Genomic DNA, 19,916 nt, shown 5'->3' with positions numbered 1-19,916 from the left:
CTTATGCTGCCATTACAGCTCGCTAATGTTGTTGTTTGTGTGATCCATCACTAAACTGAATCTCTATGCAGAAGATAAAACCAAAAATTTACTGTTATGTATAAAAAAAAAACCAAACTATATTAAGGGCCTCTCTCTTTCTCTTACTGCTTATAGGTAACGTGATGGATGAAATGCCCTTGGAAGCTGGGGATGATGCAGGCAGTGTGAAATGGGTGGATATCAGCAAGCAGCTGCAGCTGTACGCCAGCCACATCCACTTCCTTCAGCTAGTGGCAGAGCACCGTGGCGCGCACTGGTGTTAAAACCACGGCTTCCTGCCACAGCCACCAATGGAACACCTACACAGCTAATGCTAAATTCCCCATTACCATCAACCATGTCCATACTGAATCCAGCCACAGCTCTCACGTTTTCTTCCAGGGTAAAAGGTGCCTCAGCTTTGAACTTTTCTATGGGTGCAAGAACTGTCCTGTTTCCACAGTGTGTGTATATAAGGCCTGCATGGCGCTCAGGGCAGGATCTATATACAGTGAGCTTAGGTCCCATCTGTTGGGGCCAGCGGTATGTTCATGCATGCGTGCACGCACCCGTGGGGCTGCAGCAGCCACATAGATTGGAGGGAGGCCCACAAATTGGATTCCTGCTCTTGTGGCATAACCTGATTGATGGGGGGAAAATGGGTCAGTGAGCCAGCTCTCATCTGGAGAAATTTTGACTAGGTGACAATTGGGGTTTTGTTTTGTTTTTTTGTGTTTTTTGTTTTTTATATACTCCTGTGTGCCAGGCTACTTTTACATTCTTCTGGCCCATGGGCCATAGTTTGCCTACCCCTGAAACAATAAGACGCCATTTTATAGATAGATGTGTTCATTCTCTGAGGGCTTTATTCTGTCCCACATGACTGGAATCTCTGAAAAAGAGTCATTTAAAAGAAGGGAACTCTATGGTGTTGAGAGATCATGCACTACAATATTGTTTTTATGGGTACTTTATATCACAAGCTCAAACATTGTTTCTTTCCAGGAGCCGAACTCTGCCCCACACGACAGCATTCTGGTGGGCTGGTAGAGGGATAGCTGGAAACCATGTTTCCATCCGTCCTCTTACGATACTAGGTTTAGCACGCCACTTAACGTCTCCTGTGCTCAGATTTCAGATTGCAAGCTCTTTGGGGCAAGGGACTGTGTATGCTGATGTCCTTTAGAAAAATAATTAATTCTGCTATCGTGGCCATGTTTAGATGCGACTGCAGGAGGGCCCATTCGCACCTCGTAGACTTTTTTTTTTTTTGTCTGTCACTGCTTTTAGGCAGTTTATATCGTGGAAGGGGTTTAATTGTAGCAGACATTTCTCTGAAAAGTTCATGGGGTTGGAGCCAGATTCAGGGCTTTCTGTGTAGTTTCTGCCTTATTTCCACCCTGCACTTCTGCGTTTCCCTCTCTTCTTTCCAGGCCGCCGGTGCAGTTGGTTTTCAGATTCACCCTTCCTTGGCTTTGAGAAATATCTTTTTAACCCTTGCAGTATCACTCTTAGGAGCCAATGCAAAAATGTTGCACTGAAAGCGGGCGCTGAGTGTTCAGCGCCCGCTTTCATAATGCGCCCCTAGGCACCTCTCCCGGGGGTGCGATGCAATATTTAAATTAGGGCTCGCGCTGTTGAGGAGGCGCTAGGGGCACGCAATCGCCCCTAGTGCCTCCTTGACAGCAGGAGAGAGGTGCGCTGTAGGTGGCTGTCCGCCAGTTAAGAAAACAGACACTGAATTTATCAGCGACCTGTTTCCTAACCAGCGCACATGCAGGGGTTAGGAAAATGGACGCTGATAAATTCAGCGACCATTCTCCAAATCTGACTATGGGCACCAGGAATGTATAAATCAATATTAAAGTGTCTGGTACATAATATTAATTTATTCACTCCTTCACTTATTGCCGATTGGTCCCTTTACTGTCACATGTCAGTGAAAAGGACCAATGGGCAAAATAAGTGAAGGAGTGAATAAATTAATATTGTGCCCGACCCTTTAATATTGATTTATACACTCCTTCTGGTGCTGGTAGTCAGGTTCGGAGAATGGATGCTGAATTTATCAGCGTCCATTTTCCTAACCCCTGCCAGCGCTTTTTTAAATCTTTTTTTGTTATATTTTTTTAAAGAGTTGCTCCTCCTACTTAATATCCCAACGATTTTAAGTAGGAGGCAGTACAGAAAAGCAGTTTTTTCTGCTTTTCTGTACTAGTTTTAGTAGCGCTCAGCAATTAACACTTGTTCTGGGCAGGTATTAATTTGATTGCTAAAATGTGCATCATAGACGCACATTTTTATTTTTTTGCATAGGGAGTGAATAGCTAATAGCCTCATTCACATGCATTTGCATGTGATGAGTGCTATTAGTTTCACTTCACATTGGACGTGCGTTGTAGAGGTGCTAATCCCCTTATTGCATAAGGGGATTAGTTGGCGCCTCTACAACCCACGTCCAGCTGTGGGTTATACAGTGCGCTGGGCTAAGTGCACTGTATTGCATCGGCCCCTTAGTGTGTTGTACAGGGTATTCCCCTCTACTAGCATTAGCTCTTCACTTCTCGCGGTGACTTTTGACTAGTCCATGTTGTTTGCAGTGCACGTAAGCACTTTTAGCCCTCATGCATGGCAATTCATGTTCTACAGCTCGATCGGATCCTCCAGAGTTCCGCACGGTCTGGCAATCTCTTATGTTTTCTAGTCTGGATTACTGTTAACTTTCTGTACACTGGGTTTCCTGCAATGACAACCTGCCCTGTCCAGACTATATAAAATGCAGCAGCTTGTATGGTGGCAGTGAGTGATCCTATTGCTCCTGTCCTCCAACCTCTACACTGATGGCCACAATACATAGTGGCCTTCTTGATTTATAACTTCTTGATTTATAACTTGTTGAGGACTACTGGCTCCCCCATGGATCCAATTGACCCTCAAAATATATGCACATTAGAGAACCTTTAGGTCTTCAAATGCGGGTCTACATCTACTGGTATATGGAGCTGAGGCACGTGAAAGGGATTTTTCTTTCCCGGCTCGACGTTATGGAACTCTCTCCCTGCTGCTAACGTTCAAGAAGGCCTTGAAAATCCTTCTTTTAAGAAGGCATTCAAACTCATGTTAATTAAATTACCTTAGCTCTTGTGTTGGCAGGTCATGAGTGGATCTTTGGCTCTCATTGTTTATCTGTTTTTCTGAATTAATTTTAGTCTTCAGTATCCATGTATTTTCTATACACTTTATGATATAATTATGTATCCTGGCCTGCACTTCTTCAGAGGGCACGGGTAACAAATATTTTTAAATAAAATAAACAAAGGGAACCCCTTCACACTGTCCCCCTTTTTTTTTTTAAACTAGCAGCTGCAAAATTCACATGCAAAAAATTGCCAGTGTTGTTTGTGCCTGCTGTTTGGGCGGGGTCAAAACAGTCCACGTGCATTTGCAAATGGACTGCATGCATGCTGTTACATGCCCATGGCAGTATTTCTGTTTAACCTGGCTTTAAAGTACGTGGGTTATGCCTGCACATACTTTTCACTGGACAGAGGAAGGCAGTTTTTTATACAGGCAAATGCCATTGAAAGTGTCCTGATGCTGTTGGGCTGGGTAGCAGCACTGAGAGCTGGGCAGCGCAGTACATCGCTCTTTCATCATTCCTGGTGACTGACTGATTGTATTTTTACACGGCTGATGACATATGGTGTAGTCCTCAAGGCACCAGGAAGGGACCGGTTTCCTACCTGCAGTGGCAGAAGTGAGGGCAAGAGACTTCTAATTAGGAACACTTTATAGAGCGGGTTTTGAGGATTTTAAACGTTTTTGATTCTGTCTCTTCTCTGATACGCCTGTAACATGTTCTAGCAAATGTGATCTGGCTGAGGGTGATGAAGGATTTGGCATGGTAACACTGTCTCCTGCTGGTTTTGTTTTTAAATAAATGTATGTAAGGTTTGTATGCATATTTTGTTTTGGTATTTGTGGAATTGATAGGAAAATGGCACTAGAATAAAGCTTGTAAAATCACTGCGAGCCTCTCTTTCCCCCATGCACCTCACTCCTTCCCCCAGCAGCTCTTGCTATTCCAGAACCGAGATGCATGCATACTTGTAACTCTGCCAGTGCACCTCAATCATGACCTGCAGCTTGCTTTTTTTTTTTTCTTTTTTTATTGCAAGCACACTAATACAGAAATAACTTTTTTACATTATACAATATCAGGTTTCAAGCTTGCTCATTTAAACTGCCACTTAACAAACAGCAATTCAAAACAGGATGCAAGCTCTCTGGCAGCGTGCGTTGTAGCATATATATATATATATATATATATATATATATATACACAGCAAGTCCCGTAGTTATTCAGTTCAAGGTATCGTTGGGTCTCATCTCACGTAATTCACATCAAAAAACCAACTACTTGCAACACAGGGTCCTGTTCTTTATGGACTACAGTATCTAGGCATCTTAGCCCCAGCAGCTTCCTTTCAAGGCCTAAGGACCAGGCTAGGTCCTTGAGTAGGATTACTGGTCTAGGATCAGGCTCTATCCCCTCAACTCAGGGCCACCTTTACCATTAGGTGAACTAGGCAGCCAACTGCAGCCCAAAAATTGGGGAGAGGCAGCAAAAAAAAAAAAAAATGCTCCAGCAAGGCCCAAGCTGTGGAAGCCCCAGGCCCTGCCAGCTGAAGGAACCAGCCGCGTGGAGTGGCGGGAGCCTGTGCACAGCTGCTTTGATGCCAGCAGCAAAGAGCGGGCTCGGCTCTCATGGGCCAGCAGCGGCACTTTCTGATGCTGATTTTGCAATGCACAAGATCAGGAAGTGCTGCCGCTGGCCTGTGACGTTTGAACAGCTCTCTGTGCCGGCACTGAGGAAGGAGGCGAGGCAAAGCAACTGGGAAACCACAGCACCGGATCCTGCTACGCAGTTAAACTGGGAAAGGGAGAAAAGAAACAACCAGATGCTGGGGGAAGAAAAGAAGGAAGGAGCCAAATGCCTGCTGGGGGAAGGAGGAAGGGAGTGGTAGAGGCAGGTATGATGGATAAGGGGGAGAGGGCAAGGCAATGGATAGATGCTGGGAAGGAGGAAGAGGCAAGAGAAAGGGAAGTTGGGCTAGGAGGCCAGAGGGTGGATGTTGGAGAAGAGGGAGAAATGGGGGAGGGTTTACTGGCAGCAAGTGATTAGAATATGAAAAGAAAGCCCTGCCCCCTTCTCTGCTCACTTGCAGGCCGATACAGTACGGCGCGGCACTGTTAACCCGCCATTGGACGCGCGTTTTCCCTTACCCCTTATTCAGTAAGAGGCGGAAAACGCGCTTCCGACCCGCCGAACCTAATAGCGCCCTCAACATGCAAATGCATGTTGAGGGCGCTATTAGGTTTCCGAGCCCATGGCTGTCAGTGGGCTCAAGAACCGATGCCGGCAAAATTGAGCGTCGGCTGTCAAACCCGCTGACAGCCGCCCGCTCTGGGCCAAAAGGAGGCGCTAGGGACGCACTAGTGTCCCAAGCGCCTCCTTTTGCCTGTTTCTACCGCCGGGTCTCATTTAAATACAGAATCGCGTGCCGGGAGAGCGGGCGTTTGCCTGCTCTCCCGCGGACTTTACTGAATCGGCCCATTGGAAGGTTACCTACACAACAGTAGGGCTGAAGTGGGCAGGGCAGATGGGAAGAGAGAGAGGGAGATGCTGGAAAGGAGTGGGGGAGAGAGAGGGTGGATGCAATGCTGGATTGTACGCTGTCCAAGGAGGGAAACACAGCCGGAGCTGCTGCTGCTGCTGCTGCCACCAGTAGGAAAGGCTGGAGTTGCTACTAGTAGGGTAATTAAAGGGGCACGGGAGGGTCAGAGGAGGCTGAAGATTTGCCTAAGGCTCCCGGCACCCTTGACCTGCCTCTATTCCATCTCTGATCCTGTCCTCACCCCTCTGGTCTCTCCAAGTTCCTTTCCTCTCTGCCTCCATTCCCAATTCAATCCACCTCTCCTCCCAATCCCATCCTTTTATCCCCATCCTCCCTTCTCTCTCTCTTCTTGCCCTATTTACTCTCCCCTTCCCGAGAATAAGAAATGATTTAAAAATGTTTGAGGAGTGGGTTGAATGCTCAGCAAAATTAAATGCAAAAATGGGTAGAGTCTTGCATTTGGGATGCAGAAATCTGAAGGCATTGGTACACAATGGAAGTTGAAAAGTGGATGTGCAGTGATCAAGGGACAGGGCTGTCGAGTGACATCACGTGTGCAGGAAGAGGGTCCGGGTGGTGAGGGGGCCTAGAACACACACACTGCTACCCAAACCTACCCCCCCCCCCACAGACACACACACACACACACACACCTCAGCAGACAGATGCAGGGGTCAGGTTTCCCTTGAAAGTGGCAGTTACCAACTCTCAAGAAGTGTTATTACTGGCACTCTTAGGAACTCTGCTCTCCTCTTTTCCCCTTTCCAGCATTTCAAATTAAATTAAAGGTCTAAGCATGGTGTACTCCCCCCCCCCCCCCCACAAACACACACATTCCTCATCACAGCACAATGTGAGGGGGACCCTGCAACACACAACACACACCCACAGCAAAATTCAAAGGCCGTTGCTTGGCCCTCTCGGTTTTATGTGGCCTTTCCTCTGAAATGTTTGGGGGCCCCTGATGTAAGACATTGTGTGTTTAGGTCTTTCAGCCTTTAGTATTTGTTCTTACACTCTGAAAGTGTATCCTAATAATCAGAATTGCTCTCTCTCTCTCTCTCTTGCTGAAAGCGTTGCCTTTCTTTCCTCAGTAAGGCTGCTATTAGCGGGCGTCTGACACTGCCTGATCTGATCAACAGAAGGTTTCACAGCAGAGGGAACTGATGCATTATGTATTAGCAGTTGGTTCTTTTTCACTTTTCACATTTCTTTTCCTTGACTTCTTGTTTGTCACTGATGCCTGATTTTGATATCTTTCCTTCCTGGGATGAAGCGTTGCTGGAATCTTTTTTGGTAAATTTTTTTTTTTTTTGGGGGGGGCAGTTCTTTTTCTGATGATGGATGAGGTGCTGCAGTCATTTGTGTTCTTTTCTAACAGGTGCAATTTTATTTTTGTTCCCCAATTCTCTTTCTAAATTAGAAATCAGGATTAAGAAGCAAGCTGGAGGTGAGACCTTTTTTATTGGACTTGTTACACCTCTGACTAGTCTGTGAGAACAATGCTTCCTGTGTCAGGTCAGACAGTGTGCTGTCACTTTCACTGACCTGACACAGGTCTCCAAGAATAGGTGCAGATGCAATGAATTAATCCAATAAAAAGGTGTCGCCTACAACTTGTTTGATCCTTTATTTCTATTTATTATTTTTAAGTTTTATAGCCTGCCTAATCCAACATGAAGTGTTCCCCCATGGGTTACAGCATTAAAACAGACAACGACATTAAATAAAAATATATTCAAGTAGACTAACATAGCAACCAATGTAAATCTTTCCTTCCCAGAGTCCTGTTGACTAATTCTGGCCTTCTATATCACTCTGTCCTTAAAATGTTTTGTTTTTATTAGCCTTCTTCCTGAAGGGAAGGAACTTTTATTCGATTGCTGCATGTGTGTTGGGTTGGATTTGGTGTCCTGTCTGTACCAAATTATGTGGTCACACATTCTTTTTTTTTATTCTCAAATGATAGTGTTGGAGAACTTCAGTTTAAACACATTCTTGTAGGATTACCTTATTAATCATAGAAATGGACTAGATCCATGTCACCCATCTTATACCTTATATTATGTAAGCATGTACACTGATACTGTAATGGCACTCTCATAGATACATTTTTTGTAACCAAACTAATATTTGTGATGGTGCTTTACTAAACGACGGTATAGCAAAGATTTTAAATAAATAAATAAATAAGGACATCAGGGGGCTACCATGAGGACTCTTGAGAGCGTTTTGTTTTGTTTTTTTTTTTAATTTTATTTTGGATCTATGCATATCCATGGGTGCATACAGGCACATGTCCCAAAAGGTAGACTCCTTTCGATGTGGGTGGTACTTCTTGTTGTCTTTGCAGCTCATGGACAACTACAGAAGGCCCAGCCTTCGTAGGGGGCATAGGCTATGTAACCAGAGCTGCCATCCAGGCGAGGAGGGAAGGAGGCTTAGGGCACGGCTAGCAAGTATCCTGGCAGTTTGAAGGGGCCGGGCCCCTGATGAGCAACAGGGGGTCCTTGGAGACAAAGAAAAGGCGGGGAGGCGGCAGCATTTGGGCATGGGATAGCTTGGGGGCTCCTCGCTGGCACAAGAAGGGGTGCAACTTGAACAGTTATGCTCAGGTGCCACTGGATGGGAGGAGGGGGGGGCACTTAGGCTGATTACAGCCATGAGCAATTTAGTGTCTCAGCTCCCCGATGGAAGAAGGGGGGGCCCTGGGCAGTTATCAATGACAAGATACTAGTATTTACTCACCCCATGGTAGGGGTGGTCTGGGGAAGGTCGTGAAAGGTGAGGCAGAGAGCATGGAGCGGCAGCATTCAGGGAGCAGGATGCTGCTGGGCGACCGCTTTTTACTAGTTGAGGGATTTAGTTAGGGCGTTTCAAGCTGCACGGCATATGTTCCCCACCCTTTGCTGGTGGGGCAGGGTGAAGGATTAGAACATATGCCGTGCTATTGGTAATGTTTTGTTATTACATTTCCATTGTATACACGTTAAAGCTGCCGTGGCCATTTCATCCACTGAATAAAGAAATGAAAGAGGCTTATCTGGTTATGGAACGGTGTGGTTACTGGGAAGGGCAGGGGGGGGCTCTTGTTCATCTATACCCAGCAGCCGGCGTGGCATGCACGGATTATGCGCAACTGCCTTAAATATCCCTGCCTTGTCGTGTTCTGTTCTATTTTATTGAGTAGTTTTATGGTGGCTGGCCAAATTTATTCTGACCAAAGATTCCGTTTTCTTCTCTTCTTCCGTTCAACGCCCCATGCATATATTGTATCATCCTCTTCCAATCTGAGAATGACTCAGTCCTACGCGGTGCCCATGTCCACAGTTCCAAGATCACCTCCTGCTTCTTCCTCTGAGCGCCGCAGGAGAAGTTGGTGGCTGAAGGATGGCATGAAGCCCTGCCCATCGCTTGCCACTTGGGGTTACAAAGGGTTGGGACTGCGCTGGGAGATAGGGGGGGGGAGGAAGCACTGACGATGGCAGCGCCCTTCTCCAGTAGTTAGCCGTGTCGCCCACTCACCGGTGGCCACACTTCACATGTTAGACGAGGTGAGAGGTAGATTCTGCAGGGAGGTACGGATTTCCACAGGCAAGCCATGGATCATAGATCCACATTTCGCTTGGGTCCTTGACCAGCCTATTAATAAAAATAAAAACTAGTACCCCCTGCAGCCTGACACTGCATCTCTTTAGAGCTTCTGGAAGAGGCTTTTCTGAAAACTGACTACTCCCACCTCTTGATTTACGGGCTCTGTTGCTCTTTATTGTTACTGTTTTGTTCCAAGCTCCAAGAACCTTAGCATTACTGCCAGGTTTTGCAGGCTGCTTTGCATCTTACACCAGCTGACGAGGAGGAATCTCCTCTCCTGCACATTGCTGCTAATGTTTCCTCTTACTGCTTTTTTTTTTTTTCTAGTTTCTTGAGAAAATCTCGATGTTTCAAACTTTGATACAGGAAACTTCAGGTCCAGAGTCAGGATATGTTTATTGAGGAAGTTGCAAAAATAAGCTGTAGGGGATACCTTTTTATTGGAATAACTCAGTGCATCTGTGAGTAGCTTTTGAGAGCTATGCTTCCTTCCTTCATCAGGCCGGTGACGAAACAGAGCAGTTGCACTGTGTTGAAATAGTCCGGCGTTAGCGAGGCACGAGGTCCTCTGTATATTATAGCAAGCTCAGTAAAGGGAGGAGAGCTGACCGTTCCAAGGATCATAAATCCTTTTGTGTTTGATCAGCTTCATTTCAAAGGTTGAGTTCTTCGTGAACTACCTAAAGCTTCCCTTTACATAACCGATTGTGAGATTATTAAGAGGAGAAATTTTCCTTGAAAAAACGTTCACCTCCTGAGGTGTCACTCTGTTCTCTCTGGGGTAAATTCTAAGACATGAGCGCACACATGGACACGTTATAAAACCAGGGGTCGGTGCACGCAAGGGGTGCACCGTGCGCGTGCTGAGCCGCGCTGCCTTCCCCCCCGCTGTGTGGGAGGCCTCTGGCCCCGCCCCTTTAGTAAAGCCCTGGGACTTACACTCATCCTGGGGCTTTACGCACGTCGTCGGGCCTTTTTAAAACAGGCCCGGTGCAAGTAACCCGCCCTGCGCGCATAAGGCTTTTAAAATCTGGCCCTATGTGTCATTTTAGTCTGTGATGGTTTATTCTTGTCCTTCATTTTTGGCTTATTTCATTGATGCAGCAACCCCTCTTTGCATTTTTTTACATTAGATCATCTATGCTGCATTCACAGAGAACCATGATTATGACTTCTCTATTGAATGTCTTCCCCTTGTGCACAGCTGTAGGGTCATGTGATAGGTGCTGGCATAACTTGCCTCATGGTATCTTGCAGGGTTTCATGCCATTGTCTTTTATTTGGGTTTCGGTTTGAAGCTCATTTCTCATTAGTTTTGTTGCAGAGATTAGATGATTGCTGGAGGATCTAGAACGAGGAGCAGGGAATTTCTTACGATAATTCATCATCCAATAGTAATGGTTGTAGGTCTTTTACGATTTTTCTTAGGTTTCTGGCTCCAGGTTGTATGTTACCACGAGTGTTACCTGCTCTATGATTCTCCTCTCTTTATATTATAGTAGGTTTCCCTGGGTGTTGGAATGATTTTAAGGTGATAGTCCTTTTGTTTGAAAAATTAAGTTAGAACTTTGAGGTATTTATCCATGTCCTTTGAGTCGGAACAGGTTGGCCATCTATAACATTTTATATGTGAAAATTGGAAACTGGAGCTGTAAAAGTAGTTGCATCTATCAGTTGTTTTACGGTAAACAGATGTTTATAAGTGTCCACTGTGGACAGAGACTGTAATATCTAAAAAGTTAATGCTTTCTATGGAATAGTCCATTTTGAGTTTGATTGTGTGATGCAATGCATTGAAGGAGCTGTAAAAATGCCTAAGGTTTACTTCTACCTTACTCCAAAGTGTGAAATTATCAATGTACCAGTAATATCTGAAAGGTCGAAGGTGGATCTACTCAAGAATGTCTTTTCCGATTTTGTTATAAAAAGAGTGGCATACCGCTGTGCTATTCTGGTGCCTACAGCAGTTCCCATCGTCTGTAAATAGTTGTTCATTATTGAAGTTGAAGTAATATGGGTCAGGATAAATATTTAGCAACAATTTCTGGTGTGTATCAGTGGTCCAGGGTAGGTGTCTTTTAACCTAGTAGCATAGCAAAAAATGGCAGAAAAAGATCTCCCCTATCCATTCTGTTCACGTATCCAGTCCACACATCTAAGATACATCTCAGCTGCCTGCCACAGTGTGCGACCACCTGCAATATTTTTCCATATCCAGAGAAGTCTAATTTGCCTTCTTCCCTTTTGTACACCATCATCTTCATTAGAAAAACATACAAGATCCCTATTTATCCAGCACTTACCTTTCCCATAACATAATAAATGACATCATCCAGTCTACTCAGTTAAGACTCATCCAGTTGGGTTGCATATGGGCATTTATATGTGCATTTAACCAAACCCCAAATTTCTCGGCCCTGATGTCTTTTACCTGACCTCTCGACCCCTCTTGTCCTCTCTTTCTCCTGCCCCCACTCCCTCTCTTCCCCTCTCTCCACACCCAACATGCTCAGCAGCAGTTTCCCCATTTCACAAACCTCAGCCCTGCTGCATAGTTCTCTCTATCTAGCTCCCCAGTGGGTGCTGTCTCCTACTGGTGGCTCCTTTGCAGGCTGAGATGACTTTGCAGGTGGCGCCCTGGCAGTCTCCCAGCCTCCAATGCTTCTGCAGGGCCAAGAGGCTCTTCCTGATGGCAGCAGTGGTGCGGAACAGCTCCACTTCCTGCACACATCCCCTGAATTCTTCTGAAGGCGCTGCATCCCGGGCCTACACAGCTGATCTGGCTGTATTAGTAACAAGCAGGCCGATTCAGTAAAGTCCGCGGGAGAGCGGGCGTTGCGATACAGTATTTAAATGAGGCCCGGCGGTAGAAACGGGCAAAAGGAGTGGCGGCTGTCAGCGGGTTTGACAGCCAACACTCAATTTTGCCGGCGTCGGTAGGCGCTAATTTCTGAAAATAAAATGTGCGGCTCGGCTGCACATTTTACTTTCTGAATCGCGCGCGAATACCTAATAGGGCCATCAACATGCATTTGCATGTTGAGGGCGCTATTAGGTTTGGCGGGTTGGCCGCGCGTTTTCCGCCCCTTACTGAATAAGGGGTAAGGGAAAACGCGCGTCCAATGGCAGGTTAACAGTGACGACAGATAAAGACCAAAATTGTCTACCCAGTCTGCCTAGCAAGGTGTTTAAAGTTGTGACTGCCTCGCTGTGCAATTAACCCATGCCTTTTGCTTAGGGTTGTAATTGCTCTCCATGAAGATTATCAACATGCAGAAATGTTACCACAGGTTACCTCAGTTCTTCATTTCCTTCCTCTAGCCCCTATGGGTACTCTGTGTTTATCTCATGCCCTTTTAAATTCCATTACCGTTCTTGTCCTCACCTTTTTCTGAGAGGGTATTCCAGGCATCAACCATCCTTTCTGTGAAAAAATATTTCCTGACATTGTTCCTGTCTACCCCTTTTGCGGCTTCATAGCATGACCCCTAGTCCTGCAGGTTCCTTTCCATTGGAAAAGATGTGATTCTCGTGCATTATTAATATCTTTCTGGTATTTAAAAAATCCTTATCATATATTTCCTGTCTCTCCTCTCTTCTAGGGAATACATATTTAGGTCCTCAAGTCTTGTAACACTTTGGTTGCCTTTCTCTGGGCCACCTCTATCCTATCTCTATCTTTTTGAAATATAGCCTCCAGAACTGAATGCAGTACTTCAGGTGCATCACCTTCTCCTTTTTCCTGCAGGTTATGTATCTCTCTATGCAACCCAGCATCATTCTGTCTTCAGCCACCATCTTGTCAAACTCTTTGGCTACCTTTAGATCATCGGACACTCATTACAAGGTCTCTCGCCCGGTCTGTGCACATCAGTCTCTTTGCCCCCATCATATACAGTTCCTTTCGATTTCTGCATCCCAAATGCAGGTCTCTGCATTTCCTGGCAATGACTCTTAGCTGCCAAACCTGCAATCACTCTGTAAGTTTTCTTAGATCTCTTCTCATTCTCACTGCTCCACCAGGGGTGTCCACTCTCTTGCAGAGATATTAGTGACATCCAAATAAAACCAAACTTTTCATTCTAACCCCTCCGCGATATCGCTCACAAAGACATTGAACAAAACTGGTCCCGGAACTGATTCCCGAGACAGTCCACTAATTACTTTTGCCTCAGAATTAATTATTTACTCTTACCCAATGATGGCTGTCGGTCAACCAGTTTCTAACCCTTTCCCCCCCCGCCTTGGGATCTAGAATGGCTGCTGCCAGAACTGAAAAGAATGCTGGAAGCCAGTGGTAGAGAAGGGGACATTAGCACCTCCTTGGGAATGGTGCCAAATGCAGCTATACAGGTTGCACACCACAAAAGCCAGCCCCACCCTTTAATAAAGATTATGGGGCGGATTTTAAGGGCCCTGCTCGCCTAAATCCGCCCGGATTTGGGCGGATTTAGGCGAGCAGGGCCCTTAAAATCCGCCCCATAAAATAGGCTCACCGGCCCTGCGCGCCGGTGAGCCTATTTTACATAGGCCTACCGGCGCGCGCAGAGCCCCGGGACTCGCGTAAGTCCCGGGGTTTTCGGAGGGGGGCGTATCGGGGGGGGACCGAGCGCAGCGGCGTTTTCGGGGCGTGTCGGGAGCGTTCTGGGGGGGGGGCCGGGGGCGTGGCTACGGCCCAGGGCAGTCCGGGGGCGTGGCCGCGCCCTCCAGACCCGCCCCCAGGTTGCGTCCCAGCGCGCTAGCGGCCCGCTGGCGTGCGGGGATTTACTTCTCCCTCCGGGAGGCGTAAATCCCCCGACAAAGGTAAGTGAGGGGTTTAGACAGGGCCGGGCGGGTGGGTAAGGGAGGGGAAGGTGAGGGGAGGGCAAAGGAAAGTTCCCTTCGAGGCCACTCCGATTTCGGAGCGGCCTCTGAGGGAATGGAGGTAGGCTACGCGGCTCGGCGCACGCCGGCTATACGGAATCGATAGCCTTGCGCGCGCCGATCTCGGATTTTAGCGGATACGCGCGGTTACGCGCATATCTACTAAAATCCAGCGTACTTTTGTTGGCGCCTGGAGCACCAACAAAAGTATGCCTATTCGCGGTATTTGAAAATCTACCCCTATGTTAAGATCAGCACATGGATGTGGGTTTTTAATGTGCTATAATAATTAAGCCACAGAATCCTCCTAGTGAACATTTTTAAATCCATTTACTCATTTCTCAAAAAAAAAAATGCATGTGGGATTTTTTTTTTCCTCAGATTATGGGCCTTGTGACTTGGTGCATCCCTAGCCTAAGTTTTGCCTCAAAACAAACTGCCTTTCTCTCTCTTTCCTAAGGCCATAGTTAAGCCAGGCCAGGAGCTCTCCCACAGGCCGATGCAGTCCTATGTGTCTTAAAGAACTTTGTGCTGAATTTCAGCACATAGTTTTAACGCACGTGTTAAAAAAATGTTTAACTCCCACTGCAGCACGCTAATGTTATCCTAATGCATTAGGAGTTAAAAAGTGCACAGACTAGTTAAAATGTGCATTTGGCACAAGCCAAATGCCCGTTTTTACTCTGCGGAAGGGAGGAGTGAACAGGGAATAAAGGAACTTTGCTGAGAATAACAAAAAATAAATAAATAGATGGATAAATCATGCTTATCTGGCTGTGCTTACCTCTGCTACCCTAATTCCATCTCCTATGCCACCAACACTTATCCGGCTAAGTAGCAGGAAAGACATTTTGTTATTTTATATGCCTGCATAGCAACGCTGGAAACTTAGCTTTATCTCTGTTCCAGGAGTTAAGTTTCCAGCACTAAGAAAATCCAGGTTAGGTCAGCGCACCTCGCTGCCTCGGGGAGTACTACTTAATGCCCTCATTTGCACAGGATTTCCATTTGAGGGTGCTAAACAGTACTCACATTTTTAATACAAATTATTTGAGTGTAAAACTCCTTATTGCATCGGCAGTAAGGTTTACACTCACAAAATGTGCTTTTGAATGAGAGTTAAACTGTGTGTTCAGCTGAATGCACTTTAATACATGGGCATCACAAACTGTAGCACCCTCTGCTCTTCCACTATAGAAACCTATTTACATACATTTCTGCAAATTCACGTCTGTCCCGGTGACCTCAATCATGCTATACTAGTACAGTGTCCGCCCAAACAGCTCTACCAGTACTTACTATTCCTCCACCTGAGCTCTATGACCAGAGAGCACAATGCATCCAGAAGACAGGAAACGTTGTCAGCTTAGCTGTAAATAAGTTAAAAAAAGAAAAGTATGCATGCCATATAACTTTAAAAAACAGTTCACAGAATATGCCAGATACCCGGGTAGCTACAGAACTATAAAATCACTGGAAATGGAGCACAGTACTGCAGTCATCAGTGTTGGACGTTTTTCACAAGCAGAGTTATGGGCTGAATTTTGGGGGTCGTCGTCCCCCCAGCAAAAGGTAAGTGTGTTCTGTCTGTCAAATGCAAACTGTTGGTATTTATAGAAGGTAGAGAAAAAATACAGCAACCTCGCAGTCGAGGGGAGGAGATAGACTTGTAGAAACGTGCTGGCTTCAAATTTGAGCAGAAAGATCTTGAAAAAATAGAACTACAATACTGTGTTTTTCTTCTCTATAGTAATACCTATCACAGATAGCAGCAGACTTATTTTAGCAAATTTAGGGACCTTATTTACAAAGCACTTTTCCCATAGACACAAAATAAAAGAAAACGTTTAGTAAACAGAGCCCCTTACTTTGCAATTAAGATGATAGCATTCTGTTTACCGTTCTGCTATTTCTTTCAATCCACGCAGAGATATTTTAGTATTTGTAAAGTGTTTCAAACCTGTGCTTAGCTGCTGCAAAAGTGACCAATCCAAGGCAAGCAGGGAGGGCATTACTATACTCATGGCCATCAGGCTAATACTGATAAAGTATGGAGACAGTAGCTATGGCTGAAGAGTAGGACAAAAAGAGGAAGGGGTTTTTGTTGTTGTTTTACTATAATAACAGCCCCTATGCCCGGGGAGAAGAAACGACGTAAAGCGGGGAGAATAGGGAGGCCAGAAGCGCCTCGAAGCTGACGTCACGGCGAAACGGCTCTATTTCCCCGCCCTTTCTAGCCTGCTGTGCGTGGCTGGCGTCACTGGGTAAAGCGTGTACCCCCCGGCCACTCTCGGGAGGTTGTTAGGGGCGGGGCGCCGTGCGCTGCGTGGTTGCTAGGGGCCGGGGAGAGGCTGAGGCGTAGACGGCGATGGCGGCGGCAGCGGAGAGAGCGCAAGCTGCAGCAGCGGCGGCGGCTCCGGCCGTGGCCGGACACCCGAAGCCCGGCATCGAGTCGGGTGAAGGGGCAGCTGTTCGACGTGGGGCCGCGCTACACTGAGCTGCAGTACATCGGGGAGGGCGCCTACGGCATGGTGTGGTGAGTGTGCAGTTCCCGGCCCCGCCCTGCTCTTCCACCCCTCCAGCTCTTCCTGCCGCCGCCGTCTCGCTTCCAGCTTCCTCCAGGCCAAGCTTGTCCCACCTGCAGCCTCCTCCTCCCCGCCCATCCCCTCGCCACTGCAGCCCGCGGCCTCCTGCCCAGGCCAGGCGCAGCCCGCCCAACCTCATCCTCCCGCAACCTCCTAGGCCAGCGTCGGCCGGCCAGCATGCCAGTCTCATGCCAACTGCACGCTTTCGCCCCCTGCGTTTTAAGTGTTTTCCCCTGCCAGGCTCACGCTAACTGTAGCCTTGTCCTATGCCAGCCTCTTATTAACTGTCGTTTTACCTAGTGGCAATTGTTGCTTCGTCCCAGGTTAATCTTATGCTTGTTAGCTTTTTTTCCCCCCACATATTGCTTTCATGGTAACTAGCCTCATCCCAAACCAACCTGCTTCCGAATCCCCATTAACAGTAACCTTACCCTATGCTAACCTTATGCCTTGTACGTACGTCTTAATCCAGTGCCAGTTCTCATCCAAAAGCAACATTTTATGCCGGCTACAGTTCTGTCTCGTGCCAGTTGTGCCTAATCCCTTATCTGTTCCATGCTTGCTTAAAGTTGCAGCCTCATTTTGTGCCGGTCTTGCACTACCTGTGCTTCCTAACTGCAGCCTTCAACTGCAACGTTACCTCATATCAGCTGATGTCATGGCCGTAGCATCCTCTGTGCAGTCTCATCCCTTGGCAAACTCATGCTACTTCTCTTCTCCATGCCAGCTGGAGCATTGTCTAGTGACAGCTGCTAACTTATCCCATGATAACCACCTCCTACCTTCAACATCCCAGACCAAACTATTCCTACCTGTAACCTTACTATATGCTGACTACTTCCCAGTGCAGCTTTACCTGATGCTAGCCTTATGCCAATTTCAGCTTGACACTAGGTCAACCTGGCAACCTCAAACTATGTGCAGTCTCTTCTCAAGCCAGCTTTGCACTAGCTGAGTCTTATAAATGCAGCCTGATCTCATACTAACTGAACACACAGTAGAATAGTACAAATGGGCACACTGGATGGATCATATAGTCCATGTCTGCTGCCATTCTCTCTGCTTTTATGTTAAATCTTGCTAGCATATCACTTACAACCTTATCTCATGCTGGGGTGGAGGTGACATCCTGTTATTTCCTACCCCCAACACACCTCCCTGTATTATACAGGGAGGGAACCCATGATTCTGAATGTGCAGTCCTGTACTATGCTGTGTCTTAGATGTTGGCAGGCCATTATAAACCTCCCTATTTCATGCTCGTTGCATAGTTACTGCAGTCCTATCACATGCTAGATTAATACTATTGACATGTTTTATTGCATGCTGCTTTCATATTGCAGCCTTTTCATGTTTATATAATTACCAATCTTATCCCTTTACTATTTTTCTTTAGCATTTATATGGTGAAGCACTTTATAACAAATTACATACAGGTATAGTGTACAGACTAAGAGCCTGATTAAGTCTTATTTTTCCATTCTGTATCTATTGGGAAATAAAATGTATTGAATCAGGCCCTGAGTGGCTATGGGAGATGGTGATATGCCCAGGGGTCATAGCAAGTGTCACTAGCAGAAGCAGGATTTGAGCCCATGTCTCTTGATTTCCAGTTCATTATGCTGACCACTAGGCCTGTGGTCCAACTATATTAACCAAAATTTTACACTTACCAGATTTACTAGTATATTTAGAGAGAAAAATACATAGCATTTTTTTTTTGTAACTAAGATAGTACCACAAATCACCTTAAAGGCAATGATATGCTTTTCATGCCTCTAGGGGCCACCAAAGTAATGTGAAAGAAATGGGAAGAGACCCATGTTGGTTGTGGTACCTACTTGCTTCTAAGGTATAATGGCACAAACAGTAAATTCTTCTTGTAGATTTTTTTTTCTCCTCTACCTGCTTTGCCTTTTCACTACAACTCCCCCTTCCTTTCCCTCTATAACTTCTCTTACTTCAGGTATGCCTGTACTTGTCTTGTTCCCTCCTCTACACCAATCTCCAACTTTTTACCCCTATAGCGGTGCCATGGAGTCATACGTGGGAACACAAAGTTTGACTCCAAATTTTCAGGTCTCCAAAAGCATGCCTAGGATCTCTGCACCGTGGTAACTAATGCACAGGTTTCCTACAAGAAAAAGAAAGCAAGGGGGAAAGGCAGAGACAGCAAAAGGTAATGGGGAAGAGCAAAATGGGGAAATAACAGAGGCATAGGGAGATATGGCAAACGATCAGGTGAGAGCATCATTCAGTGCAGGAGGTGCCACAGCCCTTTGTTACTGGTAGGAGTAAAAGCCAGGGCTTTATACAAAGTAGTAGAGAGAGAGAGGAGCACAAGCAGACCAAAAGGAGGCAAGAGAAGCTGGAGAGGGGAAGAGGGGACAAATCTACCAATGAGGAAGCAGAACTCTTTTCCATTGTGTTTTGATACTTGTGACTGTGCCAGAAATTGCCATATAGACAACTTTTTGGCTGGTTGGGGCTATGAAGGTGGGTCTCTTCCTGTTACTTTCTACTTACATTGTTATATATAATTTGAAACTTTGGATCAGGTCAGGTCCTGCCTTAGAATAAAGTTTTTTGTTTTTAAGACTTTTCCTGTGTTAGTATTAATGTGCAGTTTGAGCTTCCTCCCTTTATTTGATTTATATGCTGCTTTTTGGCACTTCAGAGTGGATTAAATTCAGGTACTGTAGGTGTTTCCCTGTCCCCAGTGGGTTTACAATCTGTTTGTACCTGAGGTGCAAAGTATGGGGGGGTAACATGACTTATCACAAGGAATGGCAGTATGATTTGAACCTTGGTTTCCTTGGTTCACAGCCTGCAGCTCTAACCACTAGGCTGCTACTGCTGTAAATGTTAGTCAAAATGTATATACTTTAACCATCTTCTACATCAGATAAGCTGAAAATTTGCATTCTAATAATTGTTCAAGACAGGAAAAGTCTAAAAACAAACTTTTAATTTCAAGGGGGCACTGAGTCCTCAAAACTTAATTGTTTTGAATCATAATGGATGAAATTTGTTTTTTCCTAATGGGTAGACAGATGGACTCGGGACAAGTGGATTATGCTCCCCTGCCAGCAGATGGAGACAGAGCAAGCTGACATCATAGTATATATACTCCTGTAGTGACAGCAGCCTGCCAGTATTCTGTCTCTAGCAGATG

At 46.0% G+C, this 19,916-nt stretch overlaps 1 protein-coding gene and 1 long non-coding RNA gene across 3 annotated transcripts in view; one reads left to right on the top strand and one right to left on the bottom strand.

Moving 5' to 3' along the window:
- LOC115094209 (ADP-ribose pyrophosphatase, mitochondrial-like) overlaps positions 1 to 1,887 on the top strand; it is a 32,205-nt gene extending 30,318 nt beyond the window's left edge. For both annotated transcript variants that reach the window (XM_029607014.1, XM_029607017.1), the window contains one exon: positions 157 to 1,887. In XM_029607014.1, coding sequence (XP_029462874.1) covers positions 157 to 305 — 149 coding nt within the window. In that variant the 3' untranslated portion in view covers positions 306 to 1,887. The remainder of the gene's footprint in view (positions 1 to 156) is intronic.
- LOC115094213 overlaps positions 1 to 16,350 on the bottom strand; it is a 44,968-nt gene extending 28,618 nt beyond the window's left edge. Inside the window, exons 1-2 of the long non-coding RNA XR_003857509.1 lie at positions 16,117 to 16,350; positions 15,456 to 15,526 (exon numbers count right to left, since the gene is read on the bottom strand). This is a non-coding gene — a long non-coding RNA (uncharacterized LOC115094213). The remainder of the gene's footprint in view (positions 1 to 15,455; positions 15,527 to 16,116) is intronic.
- Positions 16,351 to 19,916: the final 3,566 nt, after the last annotated feature.

Source organism: Rhinatrema bivittatum, chromosome 6, assembly GCF_901001135.1.
Source record: "Rhinatrema bivittatum chromosome 6, aRhiBiv1.1, whole genome shotgun sequence".
Classification (NCBI taxonomy): domain Eukaryota; kingdom Metazoa; phylum Chordata; class Amphibia; order Gymnophiona; family Rhinatrematidae; genus Rhinatrema; species Rhinatrema bivittatum.
This window is presented reverse-complemented; position numbering and strand designations above follow the sequence as displayed.